The sequence below is a fragment of the Lampris incognitus genome, chromosome 5, assembly GCF_029633865.1.
Source record: "Lampris incognitus isolate fLamInc1 chromosome 5, fLamInc1.hap2, whole genome shotgun sequence".
NCBI classification, from domain to species: Eukaryota; Metazoa; Chordata; class Actinopteri; order Lampriformes; family Lampridae; genus Lampris; species Lampris incognitus.
The window spans coordinates 14,190,625-14,201,123 of NC_079215.1; the positions used below are offsets into that span (position 1 = coordinate 14,190,625).

The 10,499-nt window shown below is 43.3% G+C and overlaps 1 protein-coding gene across 1 annotated transcript; it reads right to left on the reverse strand.

Annotated features, from left to right (window-relative positions):
• Nucleotides 1-543: 543 nt before the first annotated feature.
• Nucleotides 544-4,943, reverse strand: lsm6 (LSM6 homolog, U6 small nuclear RNA and mRNA degradation associated). The gene is made up of 4 exons (XM_056280961.1): nucleotides 4,811-4,943; nucleotides 4,263-4,368; nucleotides 4,000-4,113; nucleotides 544-798 (listed from the first exon to the last, which is right to left on the reverse strand). Exons 2-4 carry the CDS (start codon nucleotides 4,354-4,356, stop codon nucleotides 764-766), a joined length of 243 nt encoding a protein of 80 aa, XP_056136936.1. The 5' UTR covers nucleotides 4,357-4,368; nucleotides 4,811-4,943; the 3' UTR covers nucleotides 544-763.
• Between the last annotated feature and the right edge of the window lie 5,556 nt (nucleotides 4,944-10,499).

Genomic DNA, 10,499 nt, shown 5'->3' on the forward strand with positions numbered 1-10,499 from the left:
CTATATGCTTGATCGTCATATTAAACTACAGGATAACAGAAAATAATACACACACAATTTTTTTTTAATTCCGAATGACAGCTGATCATCACGCAACTTGCCATAAATGAAAGCGTTCATCCAAGTGGGATTGATGAGAAAATGAGCAAATTAAAGCTTAGAAATTACTATTTGGGATAATGATCAATTGTTAAGTGCTATGGTTAGAGAATAGCAGGCTTTGGGCTCCAAACAGCACGCTCACTGAGTCAACTCTTGTCCCACTGTGCTCACCTCCAAGAAATTACTGTCAAACAAAATCAAGGCCTGCTCAGGATAAAAATATTTTGCCAAAATTATTGCCATGCAAGGATCACATGACCTCAAAGTTAAGACCTACTTTGGTGACTTTTTCAGAAGATATATTTTCTCTTAACTCTTTTCTTGTTTCGCAGATAAAAAGGCAAAACCTTACTTGGTATGAAATCTTTTTGTGAATTTCTAACAAGAAAAGTTGAATATAGGTTTCCATACCATAAAACTTAACCTTTCAGAAAAATTTACATAAATCAACAAAATCAAACGAGCCAAAAAACAGAATTTATTAAATGATAACATTTTTACAAAAGCAAATACTCCCCAGGCTTAAAGCATTACACAAACAAAATATGTTGACATCCAATCATCAATCACCGACTACAAGACACATGGGGTAAAAAGACAAAGTTACACTTCCTCTCCTGGGGAAAAAAAGTTACACTTTCTTCTTCTGGGGGAAGAAAGGTTACACTTTCCTCTTCTGGGTGCTGATGTATAAAACTGTGGATGGAGAAGGAAATAAATTATCAGTTCAAAGGTGGAAGTCCCATGCTAACTTTAACAACTATGTGTCAATTCAACAGTTCCAAATTCAATTTTAAAATTTGTTTGTTCATCTTTGTATTGTAAAATTTTCAAAATGTGTCTGCGGGGTAAACATAACACAGTTACATTTCATGGCTTCAACTGGTCATGAGTTTCAGGTAATAAAGCATCATCATGATTTCTTGATAGGTTGTAAAAATATTGAGTACACAATCTTTTGACATTGGGAATGATGTCAACAATAATCCTTCTGTATTTGATCTTAGATAAATAGAAAGAAATCAAATGCAGGGCTCCAGATGGCAACTAAAATGGTCATCAATGCGACTAACTTTTTTTAATTTTGCTACCACTTTTTTCCCCTGCCAGCCGCCAGTGGCCACCATAACCCACAAGCAAAAAAAAAAGAAATGGCCATACGTTTTGTTTGTGTACTGAACTCTCATGTCCTCGTGTGCCTGCATCTACCTGACCTATCGCGTGAACTCTGCGCAGTTTCCAATACATAAACTTCTCTGCACTCCTGTCCTGCGGTGGTTGAAGCCTCAGCTGTACAGATGGAACAGTAATGTCTCATTTATCGGGTTAAAAATTTGAAGTATTAACTTTATGAATGGGGTTTAATTTGATTTAGTTCGATGGAGTTTGAATTTAGAAGTTAGATGTAGCTAACTGCGTAGTTAGCCAACATCAGCTAGCTGGCACGAAAACAAAATGCACAAGCGAAAAATATCACTTTTTCTCACTCCCTGCCCATCCAAACCCAGCCTCCTCTACATCAGATGCCAACGATGTCGAGACCAGCTCAACCAGTGAAAGTTCTCAAATGACTTTTGTCATCCCAGCCCGATTCAATCAGTGTGCAGCCCTTTACAGATGATGATAATCAGCGCAGTGAGTGGAGGCTTCCTCTCACATCCCTACAAGACAGTTTAAATCAGCTTGGCTACAAGAGTTCAACTGGTTACGTTATGACGAGGGGAAAATGTACTGCAAATTTTGTGCTCAAGTAGGACAAGACTGCTGGTAAAACAGAGTTCATTACCGGTTCGAGTCATTTTAAAAAAGAAACCGTGAAGAAGCATGGTGACAGTAAAAAAAACAAAAGAACACCAGGGATTGTGTCATTGCTTGGTCTGTACCACATGCCACCCCAATAGTGAAAGCAGTGCACCGTGCTGGTGATAAAGTCGCAGAAAAAGAGATGAGGGAATTGAAAATAAAATTCAATGCGGCCTATATGACTGCAGTGGAAGAAATACCATTCACAAAGTTTAGCTCTCAGATTTTACTGAAGAAGTATGGCATGGATGTGTCAAAGACAGAGGTGGACACCCCGGCTTCAGAAAGTAAAAGTCCTACCATGTATTTGTTCTACCCATTCACTTAACAAGGTGATTTTATGGTGATTACCTGGCTGAAGAGTTGTGCTAATTAAATTCAGCTGGTTTAGTGCATGGTTGGAACAAATACGTGGCAGGACTTTCTTTCTGAAGCCGGGTTGTCCACCTCTGGTCAAAGACGTATGATAATGATACACTGTGTGCAGAGTTTGTAAGCTGGATTGCAGATGAACTGAAAAGCAGTGTGCTGGAGGAGGCTTTAAAGGCAAATTACATCTCTATTATAATTGACTGTGAAACAGTTGTCTCAGGAAAAGGCAATGTTATTGTATACTGTAGGCACTTATCTGACGGAGCAGCTGTGACCTGTCTAGTAGGGTTGGCTGAACTTGATCATAGTCATGCAGAAGGAACCCTAAATACTATCAAGTCGCTGCTTAAAAAGACAGATCCACCCATTACAAACTGGTGCGTACACAAAATGAGTGCTTTTGGAGCGGATGGTACGTTAACTGTTAATGCTTGCACCATCATGATCAACTCGTTATGAACTCCGGAAGCTACTTAATAACAAACTGATAATTTAAGTCAGCTGTGTTGGAACAGGGAGCAATCTAAAACATGCAGAACAAGTGGTCCTCCAGGAGAGGTTTGGGAAACGTTGGTGTAGACTATGGAAGGCAGAGCAAACAAAGGCAGACAGTAAAAAGGGGAAAGAAAGGGCAGTGTGAGGCAGCCCTTTAACAATGTAGCATATGACATCACTATATTTTGGCTCCTGAAAATTTGATTTGGCTCCTAAATATTTTGGGTTTAGGCTCCCAGATTTTTTATTTTTTTGCCTAGAGCCCTGAAATGCTTTGTTTTGTTTTGGGTTTTTTTTGTTGTTTTTTTTTAGGTCTCATTAAACAGAAAAAGTTTGGGAACTGTATGTTCCCAAACTACAGGAGTAAACCCCTACATAAAATCAATGTCTACGGTGCTGTTGTTTTTTGTTTTTCTTGCCCTTTTGTATCTGTTTAAGTCAGAGAGTACTGCTGGCGTCGTGTGTGGCTGCCACTTCTCCCTCTTGTAGCCCCCCTTCCCATCCACCCCTGTATGTTTGTGTTATGTTTATCTGTTGTCTTGTTTCATCCCATTTATTGTAAAGCGACTGTGAGTATTAGAAAAGCGCTATATAAGATTCATTTATTATTATGTTATTCAGCCCAGATAATACCCCAATGCATTCTACTTTTATATTATATATATTCTATAACGCATTGCAATATGAGAAGTCTAACGTTGTATAATAGTAATCAGGTTAACAAAAAAGCAAGTTAATCATCAATCACTATTGGGGTTTTTTTTTTCAAACACAACACTTTAATTTGATGCCACTTATTAGAAGATTAAATGATGGACCATGATTTGCATTGATCCGATAGCTATCTGCCTTTATTCTTCTGCATTAGGCTGCTACTGGAAAGTAGTAAAAGGCTATATGCCATATACTCCCTGGGAAGATCCTATTGGTAACTATTGAAAGCAAATACAGAAGAAATCATTTAGATATCTAAATAATGATCAATGTACATGATCATAACTGGGACAATCCGTATGAATATGTAAAATGCAATTGTCATAAATATGCCGGTGATAAATACCATGAAAGCCCATTCATTTGAAGGTAAATCTTCAGGGCTATAAAACGTTGAGTGACAAAATAAGATGATCAGCAAACCGTAACAGTATTTTTGGCGAGCCATTTCTGACCCCTAATGTTTTTACTCTCTGGCAACTTAGAAATAGTAAACAAATGTAATGGGCTTACCATTGTTTCCTCTTAGGAAAGCATCTCCATATTTGTTTTTGAGCTGACCATTGACATATTCCTCCGTCTGCTCGATTGCAATGTTCATGTAGCCATCTAAGCAGGCCAGCACACCTGCAGAGACATACAGATGGCGTGCGTTTTAATGCGCTTAAAATTCATGAAGTTGCACAATGCTGTATGACTCCATTAAGAGCCACCAACAAGACATCAGGGAATAAATTCACTGTTGTTCAGGAGTCTGATAAATTGATTGCCCTTACCTCTGTAATCGACACCAGAGTTCAGTTTGACCACCACAGGTCTTCCAATTATCTGCTTCAAGAAGTCACTCGGCGTCTGCTTTCTGAGACTCATCTTGCCTCCGATCTGCAGGATGATTTCATAAATTAACATTAGCAGTGATACCAGCAAGCTCTGGACGCTTTACGTAAAAAAAAAAACGGTGTTTGAAATGAAAAGCAGCCAGTATAAACAGCCTGCTGACCGAAAAAAAGAAGAAGCTTCAATCACATTAAATTATGTTGCTAACATTTATAACTTCGGCGTCGTTAGCCGCTTGTTAACAGCTTAAGCTAGGATACGTACATATCAAGCTAGCTACCGTTCATTGATGATTCTTAAGCTAGTTACTAGCTAGCCTGTCGGCTACCTGCTACTAATGCAGCGGATACGTTTTCGCTAAATTGTCAAAGACATTCGTTTTTCGGGAAAAAAAACATATTACAGTTCATGACAACGAGCGGGTTATTTGGTATTTCTAAATGTTTAGCAAATATTATCTTAAAACTACGATGTCAACACAACCCACCTAATGCTTAGTCGCACGATGCTAGATCCAAATGAATTGACCAATCAGGTTATAATATAGCGATCGTAGTGTACGGGATCCGATAAGGGACATAGCCTGCGCTCCGGTTTTTTTCCCACAGTCCAAAGACATGTAGGTCGGGTGAATCGGCCGTACTAACTTTGTGTGTGTGCGTGTGTGCGTGCGTGCGTGCTGTGATGGCCTGGCGGCCTGTCCAGGGTGTCTCCCCGCCTGCCGCCCAATGACTGCTGGGATAGGCTCCAGCATCCCCGCGACCCTGGGAGCAGGATAGGATAAGCGGTTTGGATAATGGCTGGATGGATGGAATATGAGCAGTGTGTGTGTGCGCGTGTGTGAGTGAGAGAGTTTTTTTTATTCCAAAAGGACATTTATGTAGTTTACATTATAAACATATGTACATTCATTCCATATATACCTTAAAAAGATACGTATGTATACCTCTGCAACAACAAATTAAAACACACGTTTAAAGCAGATTTCAACCAAAAGCACTTGTAAAGACTATTTCATCCTGGGACATACTAAAAACTCACACTGTTATAGCACTGTTGATGAATGAAAGTAAAACGAATAAAAGGTATGACTTCCATCCCTGTTCTGTCCTCCATTTTGTTTTTCCTGTTCATAATATAAATTGATATTTAGATAATGTAGAATAGGGAGCCTCCCCAAACGGGAAGTCCAACCGCTGATATTCAAATTTATGTGTTTTATTGTAATCCAGCTCATAAAACGAAAAGTTTCAGAAAATGTCTTATTGAGCGCTCAAACGATGTATTTATAACAACAAACAGGTTTTCACGTCATTCACATTCTGTAAAACAATGAAAAAGTGTTTCTGTTGCCCTGCAGAAAGGACAAACATTGGGGAGAGAGAGAGAAAGAAAGACAGACAGGCAGATTGTGTGTGTGTGAGGGGGGGGTCTAAGAAGTGGAATCATAAAGAATTACTTGTGTGTCTAGACAGGTTGCTTGTTAGCAGGGCATGGCTAGCCCTGTGGAGGCTAGAGGTTAATTTGGTATCAGCTGCCGTGTTAAACTAAGGTCAGTATTACAAGTCCTTAAGTCATAAACAAGAGTGGTTAAGAGCCATGTATACACCTAGGCACCGGTTAATGAATATTCAATGAGGATTTTTTTTCTCCTTGTCCCTTGTTCCCTTTTTTCATTGCTCCCTTTGAAGGAAAATTTGGAGAGAGGAAAAAAATAAAACAGTTTCTCTCAATGGCCTCTAAACTCTGACCTCAGTATTTTCACATTTTTCTTGTTTTCCTTTGTTATGATAATAAATGGCCTTAGAAAAAGCCAAGGATGGCTTTTGTATGATTTGAATGTCCCGTGTACATAGTACAATTATTTCACTAAACCCATCAACAGCAGGTATAATACCTGCAGGAAATAGAGAGAATTATGTTAAAAAATAAAAGCTTCATTGTTAGGATTTAAGGCAAATAGTTTCAGCTGTAGTTCATGTGTTCCAGCTCTCGCAGTTTAATAATTCTAATGCAATATTCATGAACAAATCACATCGTAAGTTTCACCAATCCACAGGTTATCTATGCATGGTGGCACACGAATTAATTAACTGTATATACTCACTGCATATACTCACTATAATACGCATTTTTTTCTCTCTATTTCATTTATCTGAGATATGATGACAATGTGGAATGTCACCTCTCTGGCAGGGAAGAAGCCTGAGCTGGTGCGGGAGGTGGAGCAGTACCAACTAGATATAGTTGAGCTCACCTCCACACATAGCATGGGCTCTGGTACCAAATTCCGGGAGAGGGGCTGGACTCTTTACTTTTCCAGAGATGGCCAAGGTGACAGGTGCCAGGCGGGTGTGGGGATACTCACAAGTCCCCGGTTGAGCGCCGCCATGGTGGAGTTCTCCCCAGGGAATGAGAGGGTCGCCTCTATATGACTGCAAGTCGCTGGGAGGAAGGCATTGACTGTTGAGTGTGCTTATGCACCAAATAGCAGTTTGGAATATCCGGCCTTTTTGGAGTCTCTGGGTGGTGTTCTGGATAGGGTTCTGCCTGAGGACGATACTGCTGGGGGACTTCAACGCTTAGATGGGCAATGATGGCGAAACCTGGAGGGGAGTGATAGGGAGGAACGGCCTCCCTGATCTGAACCCGAACAGTGCCTTGTTATTGGACTTCTGTGCGAGTCATCGATTGGCAATAACAAACACCATGTTTGAACATAAGGTCGTTCACAAGTCTACTTGGTAACAGAACACCTTAGGCTAAAGATCAATGATAGACTTTGCGATCGTATCATCAGATCTGCAGCCATATGTTTTGGACACTCAGATGAAGAGAGGAACAGAGCTGTCAACTGATCACCACCTGATGGTGAGTTGGATCAGATGGCGGGGAAGGCTGCCAGACAGACCTGGCAAACTTAAACGTATAGTGACAGTGAACTGGGAACTTTCTGGCAGAGGCCCCTGTCTGTGAGGTCTTCAACTCCAACCTCCGGAAGAAGTTCTTGTGTATCACAAGGGAGGCTGGGGACATGGAGTCTGAGTGGGCCATTTTCAAAGCCTCTATTGAAGATATGGCAAGTAGGAGCTGTGGTCATAAGGTCATTGGTACCTGTCGAGGTGGCAACCTAAGAACCTGCTGGTGGACAACGGCAGTGAGGGAAGCCATCAGGCTGAAGAAGGAGGCTGTTCGGACTTAGTTGGCCCAGGGGTCTGCTGAAGCAGCAGGCAGGTACCATGAAGCCAGAAGAGCTGCGGCTTCGGCGGTCACGCAAGCAAAAACTCGGGTATGGGAGGAGTTTGGCGAGGCTGTGGAGGAGGATTTTCGGTTGGCCTCAAGGAAGTTCTGGCAAACCATCCGGTGACTCGGGAAGGGGAAGCAGGGCTTGACTCAGGCTGTGTTTAGCCGGGGAGGGGAACTGCTGACCCGGACTGGGGATGTTGTTGGCGGTGGAAAGAACACTTTGAGGAGCTCCTGAACCCAGCTAACACATCTTCAGTGGAGGAGGTAGAGTCTGAAGACTCGGGGGAAGCCCCACTCGTCTCCTTACCAGAGGTCTCTAGGTAGTTAAGAAGCTCCTCAGTGGCAAGGCGCTGGGTGTGGATGAGATTCACCCTGAGATGCTGAAGGCTGTGGAAGTTGTTGGGCTGTCTTGGCTGAAACACCTCTTCAGTGTGACGTGGTGATCAGGGGAGGTCTGCCACTACACAGTACCCCAGACTGGGGTGGTGGTTCCCATATTTAAAAAAGGGGACCGGAAGGTGTGCTCCAATTATCAAGGCATCACACTGCTCAGCCTCCCTGGGAAAGTGTTCTCTATATTGCGTTCTGAAAAGGAGACTCCAACTGATTGTTGAACCTCGGGTCCAGGAAGAACAATGAGGATTCCGTCCTGGCCGTGGAACAATGGATCAACTCTTTACCCTTGCGGAAGTGCTGAGGGAGGCATGGGAGTTTGACCTGCCAGTCTACATGTGTTTTGTGGGCTTGGAGAAGGCTTACGACCGTGTACCCTGGGGCATTTTGTGGGGGGTACTGCGGGAGTATGGAGTACTGGGGCAGTTGCTACAAGCCATCCTGTCCTTGTATAACCAAAATGAGAGCTGTGTCCATATTCTCGGCACAAAGTCAAACACGTTTTCGGTGGGTGGCGGACTCCGCCAAGGTTCTCCCTTGTCTCCGATTCTGTTTGTGATATTCATGGACAGGATCTCAAAGCACAGCCAAAGTGAGTAGTGTGTCTGTATTGGGAACCTCAGAATTGCATCTCTGCTCTTCGCAGATAATGTGGTTTAGTTGGCTTCATTAGAACGCGACCTCCAGCGCGCACTGGGGTGGTTTGCAGCTGAGTGTGAAATGGCCGAGATGAGTGTCAGCACTTCCAAGTCTGAGGCCATGGTTCTCTACCGAAAAATGGTGGCTTGCTCCCCCCAGGTTGGGGATGAGTTGTTGCCTCAAGTGAAGGAGTTCAAGTATCTCAGGGTCTTGTTCACGAATGAGGGTAGGATGGAGTGGGAAATTGACAAGCGGATTGGTGCACCATCAGCAGTAATGTGGACGTTGTACCGGACCATTGTGGTGAAGAGGGAGCTGAGCTGGAAGGCAAAGCTGTCAATTTACCAGTCAATCTTCGTTCCAAACCTCACCTATGGTCATGAGCTTTGGGTAGTGACCAAAAGGGTGAGATCACGGATACAAACAACTGAAATTAGTTTCCTCTGTAGGGTGTCTGGGCTCAGCCTTAGAGATAGGGGGAGGAGCTCGGACATCTGGAGGGAGCTCAGAGTAGAGCTGCTGCTCCTTCGGGTCGAAAGGAGCGAGCCAGTTGAGGTGGTTCGGGCATCTGATTTGGATGCCTCCTGGGCACCTTCCTTTGGAGGTTTTCCGGGCACGTCCAACTGGGGGGAGACCCCGGGGTAGACCCAGAACTCGCTGGAGGGACTACATGTCCAATCTGGCCTGGGAACGCCTTGGGATCCCCCAGGAGGAACTGGAGGGCGTTGTTTGGGAGAGGGACGTCTGGAGTGCCCTACTTAGCTAGCTGCCACCGCGACCCGACCCCGGAGAAGCGGCTGATGATGAGATGAGATGAGATGAGATGAGATGAGATGAGATGAGATGAGATGAGATGAGATGAGATGAGATGGGATGGGATGGGATGGGATGAGATGGGATGAGATGGGATGAGATGAGATGATGACAATGTGATTCTGCTGATTCTGCTAGACAGACAATAATACAATAGAACAATGTTCCAATACAGTTCAATATAGGAAGTAGAAGTAGAAGATCTGTTGACACTTATTTCCTCAGACGACAAACAACGTGTAGCAGCTGGTGCCCCGGTAACCGAATAGTTACGGTGCATGCCACATAACCACAATGTCCCTTGTTCGATTCCAACTAGTGACATGTGTTATATGTCGTACCCATCTCTCTGTCCCTCCTTGTTTCCTGTCTGCCCCTTCACTATCCTCTACGCAAAAATACCAAAATAATAATAATCTAATTCCGGGATCAGACTACATGAATTCAGCCCGATTTTGACACGATTTTGTCGTCGCCGACAAATTTACAGCGTCGGGCCTGATTATGAAAGTCGTAAACGACGAATGGGCGTCTTTACCCCCTGTAGTGTGACATAATCGAAGAATAGCGATGTGGCGTCTGGGACGCCCCACGACACACTGACGAAAAGTCTAGCATGTCAGAATTTTTTGTGTTTTCCCGCCTAGTCTGACAACTCCTCCGACATGTTCCTTGATGTAGACCAATAGGATGACAGAGTGCTCTTTGGAGCACATATGTAAGTAAACATGGCAAAGAGAAAGCCATGCTTTTTCTGTCAGGTGGAACGACGAAACTGAGTTAAGGTTTGTTGAGCAGTGGCAACAATAGCCCTGTCTTTTTGACGTTTCTTTGAGGGAGTACCATGACAGAGTGGAAAAGATAGGCTAAATGTTGTCCAGAAATAGTGGAGACGCTTCAGGAAGCTGGTGAGTAGCTGGTTAAGCTATTGTAAACTACTAATAAGACACGTTAGTCCCTAGCTAACGAGTCTGACCCTTTAGCCGAGTGGTTAGTGATGTCACCTTGTGGTGCAGTTACACACCGTATCGAATCCCGCACCGGGCAAGAAAATAACCGGTTACATTGGTGTACTGCACCACAAG

What these genes read in the sequence shown, in the direction of transcription:
- lsm6 (XM_056280961.1), bottom strand. Translation starts at nt 4,356, where the DNA reads ATGAGTCTCAGAAAGCAGACGCCGAGTGACTTCTTGAAGCAGATAATT. An exon ending in CTCTGGTGTCGATTACAGAG is followed by an intron (nt 4,114 to 4,262) that starts GTAAGGGCAATC and finishes ATGTCTCTGCAG; the next exon opens with GTGTGCTGGCCTGCTTAGAT. An exon ending in TTTCCTAAGAGGAAACAATG is followed by an intron (nt 799 to 3,999) that starts GTAAGCCCATTA and finishes CTCCATCCACAG; the next exon opens with TTTTATACATCAGCACCCAG.